Genomic DNA, 25,770 nt, shown 5'->3' with positions numbered 1-25,770 from the left:
ATTGCTTTTCTGATATTGAAGTGCAAATGTCAGACATTCTGATGTGAATGGAGGAACGTGGACAAAGTTTAAGCTCTTTGCAACAATGCGCTAGTATGGAAAATATGGTGAGATACTCAGATTGTTCTATGACAAGAACAATAACAAAAGCACTTCATTTTGGGGTTAGAACAAAGTCAAATCAAACATCTTCCTAGCTTGGTCAGATCAGTAAAATAAACAAAGGCAGATATACAAGTGTGCTCTCAATAGTTACACTGAATGACTACATTGCCTGCTGCTGTGATTGTAAAATAAATGTACATAGTAGAAGACTGACATTCACCAGTGGATACTTTTCAAGCAAATAACCCTTTCATAAATGATCAGCATCTATTTTATTAAAATATAGTACAAATTATATTTTTTAAACATTCTTTGATACTCACTAAGTATAAAATATGCACACTGTTATAAAAAAGCTGTTTACCTGTCCTACGCTATACTTTGAAGATATGTTTCATGTTATTATCACAGCACACTTTTGGTTTAAGGAAAATTGAGTGAAATTAAAGACTGTAAAGCCAATTATTCTGTATATGTTTTGCCTTATGTCTGACTTTATATTTAAATATATAATTGTGATTACCCAAAAATAAAGACTTAATAAGACTTTAAGTTGCTTTATTTTTTTGTTTCTGTTATTATTAAGTGATTATATTACATTTACAAGGGACTTTAAAAATCAAGGCACTGTTCTCTTATGGCCATTTTAGATCTTTAATTATTAACGCCTTTACTTCTGATTGCACATTTTAATTGATTCTGTTTTTATTATCTGTTTGTTGGTTTTAAAATGATTTTGTTTATCTATGATGTGTGTATATATATATATGTGTTTATGTATACAGTATATGCATATGCTTATGTGTATGTGTACATATATATGTATATGTATGTTTGTTATTTTTCATTGTTTATCCTGCTCGACGTCATTGTAAATGAGGGCTATGCTCTCAATGATTTTCGAGTGTAAATAAATAAATAATAATAATATTGTTTTAGCTATGTGATGCTTGCAGTAACAACTTATCACACTGAATACATTTATGAGAAATTAAACTTAAAGCCCATGCACCTTGAACGTTTTAACAAGCCAGCAATGTGTGTGATATGTCATACTAGCGACATCAACAAAGAAGTACTGAATAATTTTCCTCTTTAAAAAGTGCAAGGTTTGTTTAAATTTGGTTGGTTTTTTTTTAGTATTTTTGACATTAATTCTGAACACACATATTTTTTGATTTCATAAATAAGAACTTTAAACATCAGAAGTCATACATAAAGTCTTGAATATTATCATAATGAGCATATATGGCAAACATCCTGAATGCCAATGCCAAAGTATTTCCTATGGAGGGCAGCAATGGATCAAAGACTCAGACTCTCTAATCTCATATGATAACAGTCTGAGACACATTTAAATTGATTTTTCAGCCAAATTGTATCATTAAGTACTGAATATCAGACATTTAGATTCGCTATATTTATTTTCAAGTGAATATTTGATGTTGATCACTGGAGGTTTATTAAAGAGTGAGGAGCTGTCTGGCAGCAGGAGGAGGAAGTGCTGCAGAAAATCAGCTGCAGAGCATGTAAAGCCCAGTTAGCAGCATTTAGCTCACAGACGAGGTTAGGAAACAACATGACCCGACTGCTGCCACGCCTAAGGGATCTTTACCTGCACGGCTCGTTATTGTGTGACGTTGCGCCACGTTTCTTAGGGAGGGAACTTCATGTTCAGACTCTCAATCAAAACAAAGGCAAGCTAGAAATCCGGTTTCATACCGCTATCATTAGCAATGTGTCAAGGGCTTATTGACGTTAGCTTTGCTAGCATGCCTAGCATCACATTACAGAACGCTTCTGTTTGAGCATGTTTGCTATACATGTTATCTTTGAACGAGTAAACACCACCAACGCCACGTCCGCTTTATTCTGTCGCAATGCGTAAGTAAAATGATGCTTTGTCTTCTCCAAAATGCTGTGTTGTTGTTGCTGTGCTTTAGTTTGATAGTTTTCTGTCAGCTGTTTTTGTCAGGGAGTATCGCGAGAACTTGTGGACGCTGCTACCATAGCGTCGCTATTGCGGGGTCGTCATGGTTACAGATAATACATTATTATGAATGTGATAATGATACTTTTTTTTTTCTGCCAGTGGTAGTCGTAATGAAATGTTTGTAGAAACTCATATAGGCTTTAGTTTCACTGTGATTTGTGACGTATTATAAATAAGCGACCTGTCTCTTTAAATGGTGTGGGTTTTTTTTTTAACGGGGCGGGGCTTATTTGGCGCAACTTCTAGCGCGGGAAATTCCGTTTCAAATAGTAAAACCGGGAAGACGCTTGAGCAGAAGCTAATAATTTTTTTTTTTACCATCGCCGTAGTTTGCCTTAGTTCTGTCTCCTGGTTAGCTTGTAGTTTGTCTTTAGTCCATTTTAATCATTTTCGGAGCTTTCTGTTTTTCTTTCAACATGCCTGCTTTAGAAGTGACGGATGCCTCTGCAATCTCTCCATCCAAGAGACCAAAGACAGAAACAAAGCCTGCAGTAGAAAGACCTGTCCTCAGATTTGCAAAGCTGTCTGAGCATGCAACGAAACCAACCAGAGGATCATCAAAAGCAGCTGGATATGACCTTTACAGGTTAGATGTTCCTTGAATTAAAATTATATTTGGGTTTACAGACATTGCAGGGTGCATCACTTAAAAAAAAAAAAAAAGTGACTATAAAGTTCGTCCAGTAAACAGAAATTGTAACAAGCAGTCGTAAAAGTGTGGAAATTCTGGACAATGTTGTGTAATATTTTAGTTTTTACATGTAAGCTAACCTTCACTAGATATTCAATCCACTTGGCATGCATGACCGAGTGTGAATATCTGTTATGTGAATATAAAGCCATGTAAATCAGATGACCTTAACATTCTGAATATTAACAGTGCTTATGACTACTCCATTGGTCCTCTGGATAAGGCCATTGTAAAGACAGACATCCAGATAGCAGTTCCCCATGGCTGCTATGGGAGAGTGGGTAAGTGTTTAAAAAGAATCTGATGCAACCCTCCATTTTAAGTATAACCTGTTTGTCTTCCTGTGTTTCCTCAGTCATGTGCATGGTGTATTTAAAGAATCTCATGCTGGTAAAATTGAGTTGCACCTACTGCAGAAGAACTCATCTGACTGGTTTGTTCTTTTTTTTTTTTTGTTGTCCTTCCCAGCACCAAGGTCTGGTCTGGCAGTGAAAAACTTCATTGATGTTGGTGGTGAGTTTCTACCTACCATGACCTACTTACCACGAAAAACTATTAAAGTAGATCATGTTTTAACCCTTGCCGTGCCGGTGATTTGAACTGCTGCAATTTCTCTGCATGTTCTCCTCAGCTGGGGTTGTAGATGAAGACTACAGAGGAAATGTTGGAGTTGTTCTCTTTAACTTCAGCAAGGAAACATTTGAGGGTGAGTATTTGCATCAGTGAAACAATCATCAGCTTTTCATCAAGGCGATATGTAGCCCATAGAATCATCAATCATCATCAACTGCAAAGAGATGATGGATTCTTTTCATTTTAGGAGAGCACAAAACTGGCTGAAAGTCAATGTACAACTACTGTGTTGGATGTTGTTTTTACCTCTACATTTATGGTTTGGCATGATAACCATTTAAGTATTTAGCTATGCACTTTTTTTGTTTAGCATTGCATCGTGTACAGGGGTCTTAATAGCCAGTCAGGCGGATCTTGGACTCTGTGTGAAGTACAACAATTAAAAAGTGCAGTTCACAAATTTTATTTCTCCCCTTCTGATTCACCCTTTTAGTGAAAAAAGGCGACAGAATTGCTCAGCTGGTTTGTGAGAGGATCTGCTACCCAGATCTGGAGGAGCTTGAGGTAAATTGCATCCATTAAATTACAACAGTTTATTGGCCACCTTGCCAATAACACTGCAGGTTAATACTAGTCCGTTTATAACACAAACTAATGGAGTTTTTTAGGTAACTTTATAATCACTTGTCAAGATGTGGCGATTTTTAAGTGCATTTTTAAGACTGATGATTGTTTGAATTTTGTTCAAACCTTTGTACATTAATGAGGCCAGGCGGCAAAGTTAGGTGTGCTAGTTGTACCTCATAAACTTGCATCATGTGTAATTGTACCTGTTAAATACTTTTCATGAACATTGTCAGATGTTTCCATTGGTCGAGCTGCTGTTAGTTTTATTCCATGTCATAAATTAAATCAAAATCTGCATGCCTGTGTGTTCTTTCAGACACTTGATGAGACCGAGCGTGGTGCTGGAGGTTTTGGATCAACTGGAAGAAACTAAAAGTCCATTTTGTTGTGCTGTATATGTTGAAAGTATATTGATCAGTTTAAATAAAGTTAATTGTTTTGTACTTTTGAGAGTTTTTACTGGAATGTATTAGTCCCACATCTGATTAACCTTTTTTTTTTTTTAATCTGAGCCTGCTCAAAGTTTTTTTTTTTTAAATAAATAAAGTGACTCAAATAGCCACAAGGTGGCACTGCAGGACAACAAAACATTTAAGCCCAGTGAATCAAATTTCACAAGTAGACCTCGGCACTAACAGTGTCAGGGTAATGTGTGTTTCTGTTACTAAAACAGAATCATATTTTACTGTTGAACACAGGACTGAAAATGGTGATCCAACAAGAAGCAAACATTATATAATTCAATCTGGATTTAAAGAGCAGTGAATACATAAACACCAAAAATATGTTTTTATTGTGAATGTACAACTAAACCCTCACTGATGTGAACAGAGAACACAGACTGGTGTCAGGCAGGTCTGTGGCAATGCAGCACTGATTGTACTTGTGAGAGAATGTGTGGCCACAAAGACCTCAGTGCATAATCATGAAGGCCCAGGTTTGGCATCATCAATGTGTGTTTTGTGTGTGTGTGCAGGTGTGTGTATGTATACAGTTTACAAAGGAAGTAGTTGGTCATTATAAGCACCATTACAAACCCCTCTTTTCCAGGGGCTTCCTAGAGTTTACAAATGCTTCATAGATTAAAAGTGGCATTGATTATTACAGTATAAACACAATTTACATGTACTATAGAGGAGAGCGCTCAGGCGATGAAGCTAGCTGTTACTGTTGCAAAGACGTGACATCTTCAGAATGGCCGATGGGATTGTATCTTGTTGACTACAGAGTTTTGTATAGTAGTACAGTGCATTCAGAAGTCTATGTGGTCGTGTTGCTAGCACCAGTAAATATGAAATATTCTAGTCAGTAGAAAAGATGGAAAAGCATAGTTAAATATGCAGTAGGAGTCATTCAAGCTCAGACATGGCTGCATCTCAATAGTCCATAGTGGGTTCCTTTCCTCTCCTTAGCATTTGTATACCTTTTTTTTGTTTTTTTTCTTCAAATTTTCACTCCATAAATTAACATCTGGGGAAGGAAAAATGAGCTGACTTTCATTGATCCAGGTTTGTGCAGTCATTCACCTGAGGGGAGGAAATGAATTTATTTAGACTATTAGGACCTACCCTTTTATTCCACCTACATTGAGTTCTAAAAAAAACAAACCATTTTTTAGAGCTTCCTGCAGTCCTCATGCCCTTCAAAGTGGCACCTGATTCCACATATCATCGTACAACATTAAACCCTACATTAAAAAGCCATTCACACTCTAAATAGTGCTTCCCACCGCTCATGTCGCGTGTCAGGACTCTTCATTTGACTGAAATCTTTCATACTGCCCCACTCAGCTGGCATTTGCCCAGAACTTGTATCTATGATATGTAGAATCATCTTTGGCAATCAAATGATGCAGTCCCTCCCCCCGTCCCCTTGTCTCTTTGGTGGCGAGCTCTTCTCCTTGTAGGAGCAAGTAGGAGTCACCTCAAACCACTGATCCAGAGTCAGAGATGTTTTGCCTCTGGGGAAGTGTGAGCCTGACGTTGGATCAGCAGCTAATGGCAACATCTGCCCGCCTCAGTCTTGTGACGGTTAATGGAGGATGATCTGCACCCTCATCTTCAGTACGTCTCCCAGCTGTCCTGTGAGGTAGTCTTTATCGTGTTGGTCCTCCAGCTCAGCCAGCTCCTTCTTCCTGTAGAGAGGCATGCTGCTGATCTGTAGGAAGTATGCCCCGGGTGGGAGGGCCTTCTTCTTGTTCAGATGGAGGAAGCTGACGCCCTCTCTCTGGTTGATCTTGAAGTAGCCTTCATCGTTCCCGTAGTCGATGTTGTAGCGCACATGGTCCTCGAGGGTGGATAAGGCAGGGGTGAACTCCAGGATGTGATCACGGGTACTCAGGTCGCTGACGTTCAGGTGGAACTGGAGGGTGTCCTCGATGTCCACGCTGGCCAGGCTGACCCTCTCCTCGGTCAGCTACAGAAAGAAAAAATGGTCCAAATGAGTTCATTTAATATCAAGACACATGACCAACAACAGTACACTATGTTTCTATCAAGAAAAGGCAATGGGACAAGTTTAAAAAAAAAAGGTTCTCTAGGGGTTCTGGTGGCGCTGTGGTTAGCGCATGTGGTTAAACTCAACGAGGGCCGTCCAATATTGAAAAGGAGGTCTCAAACAAACTTTACATCAACCTATTAACAGGCAGAGAGGTGGTGCTGAAGCGGCATTTTGACATGGCTGTTGCCAGGATTTTAATTAAAATGTTTAATCCATTACCCAACAGGACGATCTAAATATGCTAACATATGATCTTCCCAGGCTACAAGGAATAAAATACCAGGAGCTACATGCTGTAGTCTTTACCTGTTAGTGATTTTGTTGGCCTAACTGACATATACCAACAATTTGGGTCAAAATGACTTATATAAACCAATAATAAACCTAACTTAGTCTCAGTTTTACTTAATGCTAAGTTGTTGAAACCCTCAAGTTGCCTTAAAAAGGACCTGAAAGCGGATTCATCAGTTGCCCCAGCGCTGCATACTGTACCTGCAGGTCTTCCTGAGGATCCTCCTGTGTTGAGCCTGCACTGCGACGTTTACGTCCCTTCTTGGGATACCCATTGATCTTACACTCATAGCAGGCCTCAGGAGAAAGGGAATTCTCGTCCTCTTCACCTCCCTCTCCAGGGGTGGAGCCGCTACTCGTAAAGCCCAGACCTGTGACACAGTGCCTGAAAACAAAGACGGGGTCATCAGTCGACTGGAAAAATCGCCACATAGTTTTCAAACAGATATTCACTGATGTACCCTTGTCCAGCGCGGAAGTATCCTGTCGGACATCCACAGAGGTAGCCCCCGTCTGTGTTGGAGCAGCCAAACTTGCAGGGGTTCTGGCTGGTGGAGCACTCATTGACATCGCTGCAGCCTCCGTTCGTCTGCTCGTAGTTGAAGCCGGTGGGGCAGAGGCAGCGGAAGCTCCCCAGGGTGTTGTGGCATGATGCTCCACCGCAGATCTGGCTGTTCGAGCACTCGTTCTCATCTGGGTGGCAGGAAGTTGACAGGAAGTAAACAAACAAGGGGTCATTCCAGTTAAAGGACACAAACAATACTGGGAAAGTCTGACAGGATTGTTGTAAATAAGTTCAGGGCTTGGAGGAAAAACAGGCTTATCAAACAAACATTTATTTTGGGGGTATCCAAAGGGGAACACTGAAATGAACCAACTTCTTGTCCATGTTTAAGTTAATTTTATAATTTACATGACCAATAGATTTAAATATAGCACCTTCCTCCTGTTTTTCAATTTTCACTACTTTATTATGCCACTGGAGCGAGATATTTCCATAATAATAATAATACATTAGACTTTTAAAGCACTTTTCTGACAAACAACAAAAGCAATGGGCATGTTAAGGTGATGTTAAAAAGGTGAGTTTTAAAGGGTTTCTTGAAGGTGGACAGTGTCTCTGATGTTTTTGGAAGTCAGTTCCAGAGGGTGGGAGCGGCAAAGGAGAAGACCCCTATCCCCTCTGCGGACCTTTGGTCAGTCCATTAGCCTCTTATATCTCTTTTGTTGCCCTCAAAGTTCCTGTTTTTGTCTGTTTTCATTCATTAAGAGTGCATACATAGTATCATAAACAACGTTGATGTCTTTCAGGGTTTAAAGGAAGATATCAGACATTTATTTTTAACATATCATTTCCTTTTCCCATGACCTTACCACAAGAAGGGAAGGGTTGAACTTTCATTGGAAAGGAAAAACACGTTGGACATATTTATATTTAAAGAGTGGCAGGAAAGAGATGAGGGATGAATTACTTGTTTTTTTAAAAAAAGGTCTGCAGGCCAAGCTGAAGCCCAGAGAATCAAGCCTGCATGGTACATACTTTGTGGGCCAAGTCACCAGGATGCTCCTAAAGGAAAGAATTTTTATATTTGCTGATAAAAAGAGCAGTGGTGGTATGACTCACCCACACACTGGTTCCACTGGTAGTGCTGAAGGTAGCCTTGTGGACAGCTGCACCTGTATCCGCCCACCAGGTTCTGACAGCCATGCTGACACCTGTGGTTTCCATCACACTCGTCCGTATCTGTCAGAGACGAACACACAGAACTACTGTTAGAGAGAGATTGTTTCTGTATTGAACGAGCTGATAATGTGTTACGGATGAATTGTTTGCAGACCTTCACAGGTTTGTGCGTTTGGATCTAATGAGAATCCCCGCTGGCAGTCGCAATTGAAGCTTCCCGGAGTGTTCTGGCAGACACCGTTGGAGCCGCACAGATTGGGGTCCGATGCACATTCATTGTTGTCTACACAGAGAGGAGGGAAAGGTTCAGATGAGGGTTACACAGGAAACGTGATACAAAGGCTGATTGAGACCCTGATTTGGATTTGCTGAGTCACTTTTCAAAATTGTGGAGAGTGGATATTTCTATCAAAGAATAGGGCAAATCCAAATGGACTGTGGGTGGGACTAATCCAGTGTAAAAGAGTTCACGGATAAAAAAGTCTTATCTAAATTTCATCTCATACTAAAGTAGGTAATGTCAGTGAAAATAATTTAAAGGATGTGTGATAAGAGGTGAAACTGACCCCACATTTCATTGAATAAATACACTAATAAGGTATTTTTATATTTTATACTTTTTGCATTTTATATTCTCCAGTTATCAGATATCATGACATATCGTCAAATGATTGTCATGACATAATTTGATTATTGCAGAATTGCTGTGACGTTATTGTTATCCTGGGCTACACAGAGCGTATTGTATCACATCATATTTTAAGTTGCCCTGTGATTCCAACCCAGACTCTCTTCCCAAACAGCAGCAGTTAGGAGGAACAGGTTTTCTGAGGGACTGAGAAGGTCTAACAAACAGTTAATAAAATATGTCTGGAAAAGTGCTTAGTTCAATATTTCAGCCAATAGTCACATGCCCCGAAAGGGTTCAGCACATTATCCCTTAAAGTAAGATTTAAACGAGTGTTTGACGTCACTCACATGGTACTAACTCCTACATTCAAAAACACATCCACACCTACTCAATGTCATTAGCCTGGGAATATTCCTGAAGTTAACAACTGAGGGTTCCCTGTCCCTGATTTGATGTGAGGTCATGAGAGCTGCTTTATGGTCTGGAAAAAAAAAAGCTTGTGGTAGTCATGGCGATCCACTGCAAAGTTCCATAACAAAGCAATGCTAAGCTGCCATGACTCCTGACCGGTCCGGCCTAATGAGATCAGTGTGATATCAGCCGGAGTCCATTAGCTCTGAAGTAAAGGTTAAAGAAGAGGGCAGTTCAGAGGTCTTTTTTGGAGCAGGGCTGGCAAACGCTGCAAGAAAATGTCCAGTGAAAAAGGAAACATATTAAGTATTTGAAGCAGGTGTATGATATGGAAGTAAAGTCTGATGATGTTTGAGTATGACGCCGTGTTTCAAACCTCCTCATCATTCCCTCGTCAAACCTCAAACCTAAAAGGGAGGGAGCATTTTGGGCTTTTTGTCTCTGGGAAAACCTTAACTTGCGACATCAGTATGTTCCTTTAAATCACTTCTGAAGAAAACATTTATCTATTTTTTTTTGTACTGTTAGAAGTTGTTCCTCCATTATGATTTATTACGTCTTCCTGTTTAATCCCTACACTGTTGTGTATTTTGTTGCTGGGCTGGATGTTTTGTAAAGCTCTTTGTAACGTTGGTTTTGTGCTAAAAAAAATCATCTTTTTTTATTTTTTAAACATTTGTATTTTAGTAGTAGTAGCAGCAGCTGGGTGTATTTTAGGGAAAACACAGACAGCTGAGTAGAGAGCAATTCTAACAAACTTTGTGGATGTAAAGTAAATGATAAATGTTCTGTGTGTGTTTATTTACCGATGCAGGCGGTGTGATGCTGGGTGAAGCCAGGAGGACATTTGCAGGTGAAACCACCGATGGTGTTAACACAAAGGAACTGACAGTTATGCTGTTTGGTCGAGCACTCATCCAGATCTGAAAAAGAGAAGAAGAATCACTCAAAACTGCTTCTACTTTTTGGAGTGCATATAAGATACTGGGGGGTGAATCTGTGTCAGATCACTGCGTGAACTACTGTATGGGGGCTGATCTTTTCTATGAGTCAAATTCCAGTCCTTCTACAGTCACTGACCTACAAATGAACTGCAAACGAACCAGACGCCGGAAACACTGAGGGGGACTGTACAGGGGGAAACTTAAACTTTGGTAAATAAAGATGAAAGAGGCCCTTAAAAACTGAACACAGTGTGCAAACTTGTTTAGACTCACAAACAAGTCTGATAAACATCGATAGGGCCAGATGCAGTGTGTCACTGGATCTGGATTCAGGGTACACGTTCAAAGTCGAACACGTGCACATGGACACATCGGCCCCAATGGAGCGTCTTGGGACAGTGAGCAGAGAGCGCTGGCAGAGGGCCCGGTCTACTCAGCACTACAGCTGCTCCAACCTGGAAACTAAGTCAAGCAAGATCTTCAACTTCAACTTTATTGTCTGCAGGAGGAACTTTGTCCTGCAGCCAGGAACCTTCGGCTGGTCTTTGCAAGAGAAGTAACCTATTTTAAAAGCATGCCACTTAATCCAAATGGTATGAGCAAAACAGGGCCTAATGTGGACACATACTTCACATTAAGAGTTTCAGTTTTGTTCTGTTTTGTTGTGTGTATGTCACCTCTGCAGCTCTTCCCATCTTCCTGTAGGATGTATCCACGGGGGCAGGAACAGAGATAGCCTCCCTCTGTGTTCTTACAGATGAAGTTACAAGGCTTTGGTGCCTGTATGCACTCGTCCACATCTAAATGAGAGAAAAAGAGAGAGGGTAAATGGTGAGGCAGAAACAGTGAGAGACAGAGACAGAGTAGGAGAGTTTGATCCTGTCGCCAGAAATTCCATACGGGGAGATGATGAGACAGACAGACAGACTGGGGCTGCATTTTTTTAAGGGAGTGTGTGGGCTGTCCATCCACGTAGCTTCACCTCTTTACTAGACAGCAGGAATGAGAGCAGGGAGTAGACATGGAAGGAAAAGAGTCTATTAAGTGTAAGCACTGGAGGTGAAAACAAGCCTTACCCACACACAGTGTGCTGCTGATGTCATTGGTGTAGCCGGGTTTGCAGGTGCAGCTGTAAGAGCCCAAAGTGTTGATACACTGACCGTTTTTGCACAAGTTCCCCATCACACGACACTCATCGATATCTGCACAGAAACAAGGAGAGTTAGCTCCAGATTAACTCATCACAACTGAATTACCAGTTAATTCACCGAGTGGGAATAGGAGTGTATGCTTAAAGTCCAGGTTCCTTTGAGAGAAAAACCTGCCAAGACCTGGATTTCTGTAGTGAATAACAGCTGTGTGCCCTATTTCCACTAAACATTAGGGGGGGAAATATTCTGTTCACATTTAGTTATGCATCAGTCTTGTGTCAAGTATACAGAAATGTGCAAGGCACTGATTTGCTCATGTGTCAGTTTAAATGAATGTTTTGTAGCTGATTATCTCAGATGACAACCATCTGTTAATTTAACACCCAGCACTGGTGATTTAAAGAACCAGAACAGTGTTTCCATGTGTACAAATTACTGCAATCAGATTAACAAAGCAGAACAATTGATGTCCTTCTTTGCAGGCAACCAATCTTCTGAAGGGTTTCCAAGCAGAATAGTCACTTGCAGAAATTAAGGCTTGTTGAAAAATCCATCATTTTAAACAATACAATACTTAGTTGTCTGTTAACTAGGACCATTTCCTTTTTAAAACACTGCCTCGTTGGAGCAGTCTTGCACTAATAGGGGCATTGGAATACAAAAGATCTAACTCTATTTCCATGTTGGTGCTCTGGGTTTTATCTGCTCATATCAAAGCTAATGAATGAAATGCTTTTCTGCAGGCAAGGTCACAAACATGGATGTTGTAGCTTAATGAAAACCAAGATAGATTTTCAAAATCAATCCATCTCTCTACTGCAAGCCCCTGAAATAAATAGAAATGAGTTGTTGCCTGGATGGATGGAGGAAACTTAACAAATTAAGTACCTTTGATGCATGGTTTGGGATTGAAACCTCCTGTAAGTGCTTTATATTTAATTTAAAGTGAAAAAAAACAAAAAAAAACTTTACAGTATAAAATTCATCGAGTTTAGTTTGATCTGAAATGTTTCACAGTATTTAATTTAAACTCATATAAGACTAAGATACCTCTGCCATCTGTGGTGTACCCAGGTCCAAGGGGACACATCTTCTTGTACTGGGTGGTCCCGGGCAGGGGGCAGAGCTCACAGTTTGAGCCCCAGCCTCTGCCTCCATCACAGCAACACTCTGACTTGGTCACCATGTTCCTGTTACTAGAGGTCATCTGGCACAGAGTGGTCAAAACTTCAGTGAAACAGAAGCCTTCACGGTTATCTGGAGGGTACGGAAGTGAGAGGGAAAAAAAAAAACGTGAGAGCGAGACAAACAGACAGCATGAGAGGTGGTCCAGAGGAAATCACACCAAACCACCCAGACGGGTCCAGGCCTCAGAGAACCAGACAGCCCCTAGATAACCCATAGCGCTCTATCATCACTGTCTGTAAGGAGGGAGATAGCCACAGGACCTCAGAGCTTACAGAATCTCCCTAGAGTTTTTCTCACTGTTTTTCAGCTGGGGGTTTTCACTCCGTGTTCAACACATCACGTCCATCCAGAAGTATATATTAGATTAGGGAGAAAGGCTTTGAAAGGAATTCCTTGCCTCTATCGTTACAGTAACACACATGTTTTTTAACTAGCCGGAGGAGGCTATCATGGAATAGGTGAAACTCTTAAGAACATTAAGAACATCCTTTTCTTCTATATCTCAGATACATCAACACATTAAGTTTCTTTATAAAGGATTTATTTAACCTTTTTTTTTTAATGTTGATCTTTTTACACTGATACTGTAAAAACGTCCACCATTTTAGTAAAATAATCGTAAAAACCAGTGACACCAGAGGCATATTTATTTGATGAGTATCAATCAGACCCATATCTCAACACCTAAATATTCTCCACAATCTTTCTAAACTTTTGTTACCCTGAACCATCATTCCCAGCCTCTTATCCCATTTCTACCTCTTATTTCCGTCAGGGATGTTTGAAATATAGACACAAAACACAGTTTAAACACACATTTTCTCTTTTAAGTGACAAATATACCACCTAAAAGCCGATATCAAACAGGAAGGTGCTTTTGAACAAATCAGAATGAACAATGTACGTACCAATACATTCAGTCTGCGTAGGGTTAGCCACGAATCCATTGTCACAGTTGCAGCGGTAGCTTCCCACTGAGTTCACGCAGCGGCCGTTCTTACAGATCGCTGGTTTGGCTGAACACTCATTCAGATCTGAGACAGAGTACATACACCAGGAGAAGTTACAAGATTAAGACGTGCCATTATAGCCTTTTAAATCATTTAGTGGATGTTCGACCAAGAAGTCAACATTTGAGGCAGTTGTTTTCAGCATGTCAACAGTTCACCAACATGAGTCGATAGAGGGTATTTTGAACAAATATTTAAAGCTTATATGGAAATTATTGACTGTGTACCAAAGTATGTTATTCATTGTGCAGAGTATGGGTGGAGTTAATGCTACTGTAAGGGGATTTTAGCTGGTTATGAAATAGACTGACCTCTATAACAAATAAAAGAAAAAAAAAGACCTTCAGCAAGATGATTATTGACATATAATTGTCTGTAATTGCTGTAACTTTTTTCTGTGTGGTAGGTGACCGACTAAACAACTAACAGCCAAATGCCAAAATAACCTTTTATTTTACATTTTCCACCGCAAAGATTCACGGTGATTGATATATTTTACTGTGCAAAGACAACAGGATGAGCCTTGTTATCAGAAAAAAAGAAGAGGAAATACTCAGTGAAGAGTTAAGAGGTAGACCTTTGTCCACAGGGGCACCAATTATCTTGTGTTTATTCTCTCATTCATTATAAAACCATGATGATCTTACCCATACAACCATCCCCAGCGGGCGAGCGTGTGTATCCAGGGGGGCAGATGCACATGTATGTACCAATCAGGTTCTTGCAGGTCATGCCTCTGCTGGCACAGTCATCTATACCGTCCTCACACTCGTTCTGATCTGGAGAATAAACATCATACTGGGAGTAAGAGGACTAACAATTCAAGAGAAATCCAAGTGAGTGCACCTATAGCAGTGATGTAACGTGGACACTTAAAACTGCACTTGAGAGGTTTAATCCTAACACTGAGCTCGGTAGTGCTAACAGACGTGTGCTAAGAGGGTCGACGATGTGTTTGGAGCTCCAATATAAACAGTGAGGCTACAGACACTGAGATGTTCCTCCCGTCTCTGCACTTCCCTCCAAATACAACCGTTTCCATGGAGACTGGGCTATCTAAGAGAGCTGAGGTGTAAACAGTGCCTCGGCCGGTTGCTGTTTCCAGAGAGTGTTTCAAGTTCATCAGAGAGAGAGGATCAGAGATAGTGTGTTATGTAACTTTATGGAAGGGGAAACGTCTCCATGAGGTAACTGTTTTTTTTTATTTTCTACCAACACTTGGTCCAGTAAATGGACCATAACTGATAAAGCTGAGTGTATGAGTGAGTCATTTAGCTGTGGTACCTTTACACATCCTCCTGTCCTCACGCAGCACATAGCCGGTGGGACATTTACACTCGTATGAGCCGACCACATTAACACAGCGGAAGGCGCACAGGAGAGGATTCTGGGCGCATTCGTTGATATCTGGAGAAGATCGGACAACAACAAGTTACAGCAGAAGTACAGAAATTCAGAGATGACATACAGTCTGATGGACGTGAGTGCGCAGGTGTAACTTTGCATACCTTCACAGGTCATCATTGGTCCGGGCTCAAATCCGTCGTCACATGCACACTCAAACCCACCAATGACATTTGTGCACGTGCCGTTGCCGCAGGGATTTCCAATCTCACACTCATTTGTGTCTGTATCGAAGAAAGTCGCACACATCCAAATCAGCATGTTAAGAGTTAGATCAATATCTACCAAGTGGATATTTAAAGAGACAGGACAGTGGCAAAACCTGCCTTCACATGTGACTCCTCTTATGTCCAAACGGTATCCCATGGGACATTCACATCGGAAAGAGCCGTCTGTGTTGATGCACTGACCGTTTGTGCAAGGGTTATTGAGACATTCATCGACATCTGCGATTGAAATACATCAGCATCTTGTGAATACAAACTTGAACAGACAAGCAGGACTATGATGGCTTAATGGTAATGACACTCACACACCTTTTTGATGGTCGTCTTTCCCCCGTTGATATCCCTCATTTTTACAGAGAAGAGGATACCCTTCTGGAACCACAAAGTTGGAAAAGTCACAAACAACATAACAATACCATTCATATTGTTTTGACCGTAAGTGTACACACCCTCTCCTTTAGTGGGGCAGATTTCACAGGGGTCTCCCCAGCCTTGACCGGGCATTCCAGTGCAGCAGCACACTTCCTTTGTCGTGTTCTGAGGCTTTGGAGCCTGACAGCGGCCATTTTCAAACTTGGTATAGCAGTAGCTCACCCGGATATCTAAGGGTTAACCAACACAGAGGAACAACGTGACAAATCAGAGAGAGGCCTGAAGGAAAAAATTAACACAAATCAGAAGGAAAGAAGGAGCAGAAAGGAGGATTGCACAACATCAGTTGGTTTGGTTGTTGTTTATTTCACCACTTTACTGTGTTTCAAATGATTTATTTGAATGTGGATACAATTTGCTAATTTGTTTTCTTGCCGTGTTGAATGATCACATTAATACCACTCTCATGTCAGTCAAGAGCCAACAGCTGATTTACTGCTCGCCTGGCCTTGCCTAAAATGTTAACAAACTAACTAAAGCATAAAAAATATAAATAACACTAATTACGTCTCCTTTAATCTGTTCAAATCATGTCTAGTTCTTCAATCGTATTTTTAAAAAAATAAATCATTCTGATAAAGGAGGAAATTGACTTCCATAAAGTTTGTGTTTAAGCGTTTAAAGAGTATTGCTCCTCAACCTTTCTGAAAATACAAACAGAGACGACAGGGCTGCAGCAGCTTCAAGAGGCAACTGTAAAGTTTCATTTTGCAAATATCCTTTGCTGAAACAGCTTTTTCTGTGAAAGGAGTAAAATCCTGGAACTCTCTACCCGATTACTTGAAGATTACTGCGAACTTCACTACTTTTAAGAGAGCCACCAAATCAGTACTGAGTACACAGGTAGGCTTAAAGGCAGGATTGGTAATTTTTTAAAACATGATTATGAAAGTAGTATTCCCTCAGTGCCCCGTCTACACCCACCCCCTCCCCTCTGTGCTCCCTCAAAAGCCACGCCCCTCACTTTACATGCACAAGCGCCGTTGGTCCAGAAGCGGAGCTCAGCTCGTGCTTTGAGTGTGGGCTTGTGCATGTATGGGTTAGAGAACGTGCAGGGAGACAGGGAGGCATGATTGGTTCATCAGATTGGTACCTCGTGGCAGACATTGGTCGAAGTCTTGACATGCTACAGATGACAGATTTCTTCGTTCCTTTTTCAGAGCACATGAATTATTCATTTCTGTCAGGACCTAAAGACAGTTTCAACCAAAATCTTTAAAAAGTGTATCTGGAGAAAAGTACCAACCCTGCCTTCAACTTTTTGTGACTATAAATTAAATCTAACTACAATATATTCTAAGTAAATCTTCCAATTTATAGAAATGTTTTCTATATTTTAGTGAAGTATTTGTAGTTAGAACAAAGGCTGGCTAATCAGCTCTGCTCAGTGATCAGTGTTTGCCAGTCTCTCTCTCTTTTTCTGAGGGCTCTTGTTCCTCCTGGACGAGGCAGGCCCTTACTTCTAATGAGAAGCATATGGCCGTGCTCTCCTGCTAGCTCTGGCCTTCACTAAACTCAACACAAATAAGCTTTCTGACCACCATAGATCACACACACACACTTACACACCTGGCGCAGAGGCAAGGATCACATACATGAACACCTGGTGCTTTGAGGAGAATGTCAAAGAGTGTCATGTTACCCTCCTCCATGAAACTGATTTGTCAGCCTTTCCGCAAAGAGATTTATGGTGCTTTGTGCACAGCTGCTGAGCAAGTGTGTGTGAGTGCATGCACATGTACGTCTGCACGTGTATATGTCATTCTTCTCCTATAGTTTATGACCCTGAATATATGATACAAATGTTCAAATGTTCAATGCTTTGTATTTCTTTCAATCACAGATGGATTACAATACTGGATCAAAATAAAATAACAGACAACAAATTCATAATTAGTTATGAATAATAATAAGTTAAAGTTAGATAAACACTCGGCCTGACAGTTGTGATGACACACATCTGAATGTGGTGACAGATATTTATGGTTTAATCGTGATAATTATGGAACTTTCCAAAACCTCTACAGCGTTATGATTTAAAACATGTCATTAATTGTGGAGTCCTAGTGGTCTGGTGGTTAGGACACATACCACATTACTTATTGCAATATCTGAAGTATGACTCAAGCCAAGGAGCCATGTTTCATATCATCCCAAATGTCTCTCCTTTAAACAGTGATTTTAGAAATGATCAATTAACGTTATTAAAACAACAAAGGAAAAATCTGATTGTTCGTTACATCGTCTCTCACCAGTCCAGCTATAGCCAAACCTTGCAGTGATGTAAAACACAGCGGATGTGCTAAAAAAAAAGACCTGGTTGCTCTTTGAAAAATGAGCATAGGTTTCAGCTGAACCGCAGTTAACCAGCAGCCAAGCCACGACTGAGAGACCCAACACAGTTGTGTCACCAACCCCAACATTATGTGTTTCACTGCAAGTAGGTGTAGCTGATGGCTTTCCGGAATACACCATCGTTATGGAATTAACGTTTGATCCATATTGCTACACTGTTGGCGGCCTCATCGTGATCTGCATCAACGCCTTCACAGTCGTTCCAAGTTTCGGCATACAATTGGTCAAACCGGTGAGTGTTGCATGTACCATTATTAAGATTCTGACCCCTGACAATACTGATTAATCAACACAATAAGTGATCACATTCCACCAATGATTCTATGTAAGAAACCATCTCTCCCTTTGTTCTACCATGTGAAGCCTTGTCTTTACAAAAACATGTCTAACTGCACTAATGTTAACGTATTATCACCACATTTTAATCACGTGTACATATGACACTTTGTTTATTGTGCTGCCTTCTATGACCTAAGCAGGAGTTTGACTTTTACAGGGAAACATAACTGTGTTGAGACTAAACAACAGGCGAAGTCTCCACTGCAACGTTTGAGGTAACAAACAGTGTTGGAGTTACGGTGAACTTTGGCGCAAACACTGCAAGTATGAACTAATCTTATCCTCAGACCACAGCTAACGACAGAGTGAGCAACAGCTCCGCTCTGTCCTCATCACACACTTGTCTGCCTTCTTTTGTGTGTTTCTGGGATTAAAGCATTGTTATCGTGACATGATGAAACAGGATTTTTTATTTTTCAAATGCAGGGTGCGGTCATTTATCATTCTTTGGATTGAGGCCATGAGGTGCGTGTGCATGATTTCTATCTGAGGCCACGTTTTTTTTTTCACCTCAGTGTATAAAAAAACCCAATAAACTATAGAGTCATTAGTGCTGGTGTGTTTCCAAAGTTATAAATTAGGTTATATATAATCAACAAATTCTTACTGTTCAACTTGAACTCATTATCAACACCTGACCTGGATCTCTCAACACAGACACAGGCGATGCAGCTACAGCATGACTTGGTTGGTTTCACAGCTTATGTGGCTAATGCTAACATTACAGACCTGTAGTTTGATGATGCTGTGTAACCGACTGAATCTGTTTGCTGATTGTAAGACTTTTTCGTACTCAGGTTTTATTCATGTATTTACCATTATCACATAACTGTCACATAAGTTACCACAGAGGTAACTTGTGTAACAGTCTTTAATTTGATCTCTTATTGATTCACTGATGTCTTTATTTCTAAGAACTAGAAGTATGGAGATCTATGAAAAATATTGAGTATAACTTAACTTTATTCTACTATATTAACAGTCATCGTTCGCTGTCACACCATATCCAAGAAAATGGAATATAAATATATTAAAATATGAACATCGTTAGTGCACAATGACCCACAAATAATTTTGTAAATGGGACAGGATTTGTCCTTGTCAGAAAACCTTTGTCTCCCTTACCGCCCATGTTGCTCAACCCTCCACCCATCTTCACGTGTTTATCTCCCCCCGCCCTCAGACACCGGAGAGAGAAGTGAAATGCAAACTGTGAACCTCCTTTCTGAACTGATGATGTCATCCCTTCAGTGTTTGGAAGGGGGAACTCCCTAACTGAAGACTCAGTGCTCCCCAACCCAAAAACACACATATGTACATGAACACACACACACACACACACACACACACACACACACACACACACACACAAACACAAACGCAAACGCACACACACCACTGAGGAAATGGAAAAGTGATCTGTTCAGAGCCACCCCTGGCCTTGTTGAGGCAGCAGCAGCAGCAGACCCAGCTGGAACACAGTGTGCTATCATGAAAAAGCAGGAAAAGCCGAACACCACCGACTGCTGCATAGCCTCCACACACACTCAGAACCAGACTATACAGATACACTTGTATTTAAACTTTGCACTTACAACCTCGTGCATAAAACAGTTACATTGCCACTCTTCCTCTCACACCAACACACACTCACACAGATACCTAAACATCTGCGTCCGGAGTCAGAGATCTGGAAGCCGTCGGGACACGAGCATGTGAAGCTTCCTTCAGTGTTGGAGCAGGTTCCAAATGTGCAGATCTCCGGAGACAGGAAGCACTCATCGATATCTGACATACAAAGAGAAATGATATCAACCACCTCATCACATTTTTGAATCTGCTTCTAATTTGTACCATCAGAGTTCCACCCTGCACGGTTCATTGATGTTTCATTTTCCCTTAAACTACCGTCAGAGCTGGAGGGGTGAAATCATACCTGTACGTCACGGTCTATTGAGATAAAATAGAATCCACCTCAACTCATACATAGTTTAATAAAAAGGCGTTTCCTTAGGGATAGCCTTTATGTCACGTTTTCACTCATCACGATGACCAGCTGCTGCTGTAATTGATGCTGAGAATCCAATACTGTTCCTCCCTGCTTCCAGGAACAGAGCGCAAAGCAGGAATGTGTTGAAGTCTGCCGAATATCTCTTCATCGGTTCCACTGTATAAACAATCCAAGAGTTCTGGCATGGGCCCACTCTCACGTGTGAAAGGGAGATGAGGGGGGTTTAGTAGGAGTAAGAAAGAGGGGGGGGGCATAAATGTTCTTCATTCTGTTCTTTAACACCTAAGCAGTGGTAGTTAAAGCTGTGATTTGTGCATGTACGGTTTGGGTTCTCTGCCTTGCCTGAGCTGAAATTTTCTTTTTGGCTTATGTTTATGGCGCATGAAACAGAAAGGACCAGCATTTGGCTGCCGTACCTTCACAAGTTTCCTCATGGAGATAGTAGCCCGGCGGGCAGATACACCTGTAGGAGCCGTCCAGATTCAGACAAGTTCCTGCGCCACATGTGCCTGGATTCACGGCACATTCATTTATATCTGAGAGATAAAGAAATGTGCAAGGGATTGTAATGTAAAAACAGATCATTACACTCAGATTAAATACAAATAATAATCAGCATGTGGCAGATTCCTTACCTGCGCAAAGCCTGCCGTCTAAAGTGAGCTCATAGCCGTCATTGCACACACACATGAAGGTGCCCACGGTGTTCACACACTGGCCGTTTCGACACAAGCCCCTCTGTGTGGAACACTCGTCTACATCTGTTCAATGCAAAAGACAAAACAATATTTATCACACTGGGTCCATAGGGCTTAGTAATCAGTAATTATAAGTGTATCTACACGCACTCACCTATGCAGTCACTGTTGTGCGAGTTGACGAAGCCGGGGTAGCAGAGACAGTTGTAGGAGCCCACTGTGTTCTTGCACGTCCCGTTTCCACAGGGTTGTCTCTCACACTCGTCCACGTCTGAAACCAGAAAATAATCATCAGTTTCATTTAGAGGCAGCATTACCACAACATCACTCGTTTGACGGAGTAACACAGAAATCACAGAACTGGTAGGATGATACTCAACTTACCCACACACATCGACTGGTCTCTGGTTGGTTTGAAGCCATTGGGGCAGATGCAGCGGTAGCTCCCCAGCATGTCAATGCACTGACCAGGATTACATACACCAGGGCTCTCAATGCATTCATTACGGTCTGAAAAAGGAGGAAATCAACTGTCACACTTGTGGAAAATTCAAGGTCAAACTACAATGCAGAGAAACACAGAGTCCAACACATAAGCAACAATTATAACACTGGTTCAGTCAAATGAGTAAGCTGTGTTGAAAAAGGAAATGTAACCTTACATTGTCACTAAAAATGTGTGATGAATTTCTTCGGATCAAATTTCTTCTACATGTAAATCAAAGGGTAAACTTATGGGAATAATTAAACTCATGAGTGTCCCTCAATGTACTTCTTTATTTCCATCTTTTTATGCAAAATGCAGTTTTATGTACTTTCATTCTAAAACTACTCCTTTATCTCTTCAGCTGTGTAGAGAAAAATACAGGTCTGATTAATGTTAATATTTACGTTAAGATAGGCCTTGCATTGCCAGCCCATGATGTTGCATCTTCTACGGTTGTTTTGCACATCTCCTACATGAGACATGTAATTTTAACCTAGACAAAGGTGACAGTTCACCTCTTCTTCAGGCATCAATTTGAAATTGAAACAGTCCTGCATAAACAAACATCCAAACTTCAGGCAGTCATTAGTCTACGGGCAGCTTGATGATTGGAAAACAATCCAGACTCTATTAATTGTAAATGTTTGATACATTTTTAGCAAGTATTCAGTACTCAAACTAGTACCTACTAAATGACTTCTGATATTTTCTACTTTCCACAAATAGTTACTAATACAGGCATGCTGTAATTTATCTGCAGAAAAGAGAACTGGCCGTTCATGCTGTTACATAATAACAATGTAATATTACATGGTACTGGAGTTAACATTGTTATTATTAAACTTTTAATAAAAGAGTCGGACCATGTTTTGTTTTAGGGGATTCATGAAAAGCAGGAAGCAACAGATATTCCTTAATAACAAGCCCACCATGAAAAATGTATCAGCAGTCTGACTCTTATTATGCTGCCTTTGGTGTTAGATTTTTTGGCAAGAATGAAGAGTTTAAAGAGTTTCATATGGTTGAGTTCGATGCAATAGCTTCAGGAGACAGGACAGCATCAGGCCACAGGAAGCACGGAGGAGTCTGCATCATCCTCATGGAAGACAGCAGCTTTTGACAGCCTCGTCTAATCTTCTCTATAATCCTGCTCCGTGCTTCCAACAATTCTGCATAATCTCCAAGAAGGTCGTCAGGAGTTGACTTAACCGCTGCGAGTTGAGTTATCGGTCTTTCTTGTGCTTGATAATCTTGAGTGCTGCTGACACTTTTTAACCACTTTAAATCCCAAAGCTGATCCCCCCCCACAGCCTTACCCAGACACTGTCCAGTGGAGGTTAAGCGATATCCAGTTTTACACTCGCAGCGGTAGCTTCCAGGCATGTTCAGACAGGCTGCATTCTGCTGGCACATTGGTCCATTCTGACACTCATCAAGATCTAAAAACAACACAGACAGTGGTGTTCAAAGACTTTTAACAACAGGTTAGAATTATCAAAACAGGCTTACACAGCATTTTTGCATGACGGCATCATTTCCAGCTGAAGTTTAAAGTGCTGACTCACCTTCGCATATCAGCAGCTTGTCGTTGTAGAAGAAGCCAATGGGGCATTCACACCTGAAGCTGCCGACCATGTTGATGCACACTCCGTTCTCACACACACCTGGGATTTCCCTGCACTCATCAATGTCTAGAACAAGAGTAAGAGACAAGAAGGCAGGTTTAGAACAAAATAAATGTTGTTCTTTACCACGTCAACCTTTGAATTGAAATCTTACCAATGACACGTCCAGTGGTGATGTCGATGTAATATCCGGGTCTTTCGCTACCGCACAGGATCGCAAAATCATCTGAGAGGACATGAGGGTAAAAAGCTTACTTTCTTACTTACTTATATGTGCGTTCTACTGAGTGTGCGTTTGTATGAGACCTCACCAGTGCTGGGCACAGGACAGCGTTCACAGGGTTTATTCCATGCACGGCCAATGTTGTAGGAGCAGCAGCACATCTTTTTGGTCATGTTGAAGGTCAGCTCTCCGTCACATGTGCCGTTGTCTGTGTAGAAGTTCCTGTAGCAGTAGCTCTTCCTCATGTCTGTATGTGTGTTTATCAAAATAAACAGTTTAACTTTGCACTGCACAGCTTCAGCAGTCTGTCTTTTTTTCTTACTGCCATGAGGCTGTGTCATGAAGACCTACCCATGCAGTTGTTTCCTCCGTTGACCTGCATGTAGTCCACAGGGCAGATACAGGTGTAGTTCCCGATGGTGTTGTAGCAATTGCCTGGGCCACAGATGCCTGGTCGTTCACACTCATCGACATCTGTGCACAGAGAGATGAAAGGAAATGAGTTCATTGATTTGAAGAATACTGGTCCAATTAACACTCTATTAGTAGAGTAATGACTCATGATACACATCTGACGGCTGCATTTGTCTTCTTCTGAGCATATTATTTCCCAGCTTGTCTTTAGGTAACTTCATCATCATCTTAATTACACAATCTGCCCATCCCAAATCCAAAATAACAACCAAAATAAAAACCACAGCAGAGGCTTTAATACCTTTTAATAATTTGTGTTCTTCTTACTATACTTGCTGCACAATAAATATTTGTCTACTAGGATTGATGCCAAAAAGTAAATGCAGTGTTTGTTCCCTGTGCACAGCTGAACTGTCGATTTACTTAGTGAATTTGCAGTCCTGGACTTAATAGAGCAGACACCAGCTTTTGTTCTCTGAGCCAATAAACACTTGTTAATTAACATACTGCGAGCCACGTTATTGTCTCGCCCTTATCCCCCTTCTCTCCTCTGTGTTCATGTTTCTCTATTTTTAAACACCCTTCCCTTGAATCTCTTATTTCTCCCCATCCCTCATTCCTTCTGCCCTCCCTCCGCCATCTCTGCCCTGTCTTCAGGGGACGCAGTGTACTTCGCAGAGGAGCAGGCTGACCACATCAGAGCCGCTGCTCCTCTGGACACAGTTAGGCCATTAGCTGTCCAATCCTCCTGACTGAGCTTTGTTGGGTCACAGACAAAAAATAGAGCAGAGACATATTGAGCAGGAATGAGCTGCAGTGTTGTCCAGGGGACAAAAACGGTTAATATTTCTTTTGTCTTTTTCGCTCTCAGTGCTCCTTCCTCCCTCTCCATGTGTGCTCGTCGAACAAAGGCATCGACGGCTGGACTCAATTTCCTCCCAACTGAAACGTCCCAGGGCAAGAGCTACAGAGGAATCGGTCACCTGTGCGCTCATGTGTCTGTGGCGCAGCATGGAAATACACGTGTAGATAACATACCTTCACAGACTCTGGTCTCTACGTTGAGGGCGTATCCTCTCGGACATTCACACTGGAAGCTGCCAAAGGTGTTGATGCACTTGCCTCCCTGGCACAAGCCGGGCAGCTCCTGGCACTCATTGATGTCTGACAGAGAGAGAAAGGAAAGAGTCAGAGGCATCTTGGGTGGGGCTGTTCTATCTGTTTGGGAGTGTTTAAGGCTAAGCAGGGGTGATCACACACAGAAAAATAAAAGCATGCTGCTGACCTTCTAAGATGACTGTGATGGGATTTGGTCTGAACCCTTCTCCTCCAGGACACAACGTCTTGTACTCAGCTGTAACACAGAACACACCACATTAACCAGGGACAATGACACAACACACACAAACCACAATGAGAGCTTGTTTTGTGCAGACTTTGACAGAAATTGTTAGACACTGTGACTAGTCACATGCCCAGTTGGGAAAGTATATTTTCTGGTCGTCATCTCGTTTCCTGTCACTCTCTGTTTTGGTTATTCTGACCAGCCGTCTCAGATCTCAAAGGGATCCACAGAGCCCAGTGGACCGGACATGACTGCAGCTACTCAGAATTACAAAAGCCAAAGTAAAAAAGTTTCTGTTTTTGTCAAAGAAGCAAGCATTTCCCTGCACTGAAGAGGGCGAGTCATTCCCTGTAGTGTTTTGAGCCATCTGTTTACAATTTCAGGTTAGTTGCACAAAGCTGTCTCATCTTTA

The 25,770-nt window shown here is 41.2% G+C and overlaps 3 protein-coding genes across 5 annotated transcripts in view; 2 read left to right on the top strand and 1 right to left on the bottom strand.

Annotated features, from left to right (window-relative positions):
• Positions 1-657, top strand: part of slc12a1 (solute carrier family 12 member 1) — a gene marked incomplete in the record, with an annotated part of 10,965 nt that extends 10,308 nt beyond the window's left edge. Inside the window, 1 exon segment of the mRNA XM_065952782.1 lies at positions 1-657.
• A 970-nt stretch (positions 658-1,627) lies between these two features.
• dut (deoxyuridine triphosphatase) lies at positions 1,628-4,432 on the top strand. 3 transcript variants are annotated; one of them, XM_020641228.3, is made up of 7 exons: positions 1,628-1,802; positions 2,528-2,684; positions 2,979-3,070; positions 3,258-3,302; positions 3,421-3,495; positions 3,856-3,926; positions 4,306-4,432. In XM_020641228.3, exons 1-7 carry the CDS (start codon positions 1,685-1,687, stop codon positions 4,360-4,362), a joined length of 615 nt encoding a protein of 204 aa, XP_020496884.1. In that variant the 5' UTR covers positions 1,628-1,684; the 3' UTR covers positions 4,363-4,432. The 3 variants fall into 3 exon arrangements, with proteins under 3 accessions (XP_020496884.1, XP_020496886.1, XP_020496885.1); XM_020641230.2 differs by lacking the exon at positions 1,628-1,802 and adding an exon at positions 1,809-1,989; XM_020641229.3 differs by lacking the exon at positions 1,628-1,802 and having other exon boundaries at positions 2,354-2,684.
• A 331-nt stretch (positions 4,433-4,763) lies between these two features.
• The window catches only part of fbn1 (fibrillin 1), a 60,759-nt gene continuing 39,752 nt past the window's right edge, over positions 4,764-25,770 (bottom strand). The window contains exons 39-66 of the mRNA XM_065952781.1: positions 25,299-25,367; positions 25,052-25,177; positions 23,951-24,073; positions 23,688-23,846; positions 23,531-23,602; positions 23,317-23,442; positions 23,068-23,190; positions 21,649-21,774; positions 21,419-21,535; positions 21,202-21,327; positions 20,983-21,102; positions 20,218-20,343; positions 15,879-16,031; positions 15,739-15,801; positions 15,529-15,648; positions 15,307-15,426; positions 15,083-15,205; positions 14,446-14,577; positions 13,697-13,822; positions 12,651-12,857; positions 11,526-11,651; positions 11,127-11,249; positions 10,312-10,428; positions 8,618-8,746; positions 8,404-8,523; positions 7,241-7,472; positions 6,981-7,164; positions 4,764-6,404 (exon numbers count right to left, since the gene is read on the bottom strand). Of these exons, the coding sequence (XP_065808853.1) occupies positions 6,021-6,404; positions 6,981-7,164; positions 7,241-7,472; positions 8,404-8,523; positions 8,618-8,746; positions 10,312-10,428; positions 11,127-11,249; positions 11,526-11,651; positions 12,651-12,857; positions 13,697-13,822; positions 14,446-14,577; positions 15,083-15,205; positions 15,307-15,426; positions 15,529-15,648; positions 15,739-15,801; positions 15,879-16,031; positions 20,218-20,343; positions 20,983-21,102; positions 21,202-21,327; positions 21,419-21,535; positions 21,649-21,774; positions 23,068-23,190; positions 23,317-23,442; positions 23,531-23,602; positions 23,688-23,846; positions 23,951-24,073; positions 25,052-25,177; positions 25,299-25,367 (3,872 nt within the window). The 3' untranslated portion in view covers positions 4,764-6,020. The remainder of the gene's footprint in view (positions 6,405-6,980; positions 7,165-7,240; positions 7,473-8,403; positions 8,524-8,617; positions 8,747-10,311; positions 10,429-11,126; positions 11,250-11,525; positions 11,652-12,650; positions 12,858-13,696; positions 13,823-14,445; positions 14,578-15,082; positions 15,206-15,306; positions 15,427-15,528; positions 15,649-15,738; positions 15,802-15,878; positions 16,032-20,217; positions 20,344-20,982; positions 21,103-21,201; positions 21,328-21,418; positions 21,536-21,648; positions 21,775-23,067; positions 23,191-23,316; positions 23,443-23,530; positions 23,603-23,687; positions 23,847-23,950; positions 24,074-25,051; positions 25,178-25,298; positions 25,368-25,770) is intronic.

This window comes from Labrus bergylta, chromosome 3 (assembly GCF_963930695.1).
Source record: "Labrus bergylta chromosome 3, fLabBer1.1, whole genome shotgun sequence".
Classification (NCBI taxonomy): Eukaryota; Metazoa; Chordata; class Actinopteri; order Labriformes; family Labridae; genus Labrus; species Labrus bergylta.
The sequence above is the reverse complement of the archived record's forward strand: the minus strand, read 5'-3'. Positions and strand labels throughout refer to the sequence as shown.

Excerpts from the sequence above, each read along its gene's own strand:
- dut (XM_020641228.3), top strand. The coding sequence starts at position 1,685 with ATGACCCGACTGCTGCCACGCCTAAGGGATCTTTACCTGCACGGCTCG. Across the intron at positions 3,303-3,420 it reads AAACTTCATTGATGTTGGTG|CTGGGGTTGTAGATGAAGAC; the intron begins GTGAGTTTCTAC and ends TGTTCTCCTCAG. Across the intron at positions 3,927-4,305 it reads CAGATCTGGAGGAGCTTGAG|ACACTTGATGAGACCGAGCG; the intron begins GTAAATTGCATC and ends GTGTTCTTTCAG.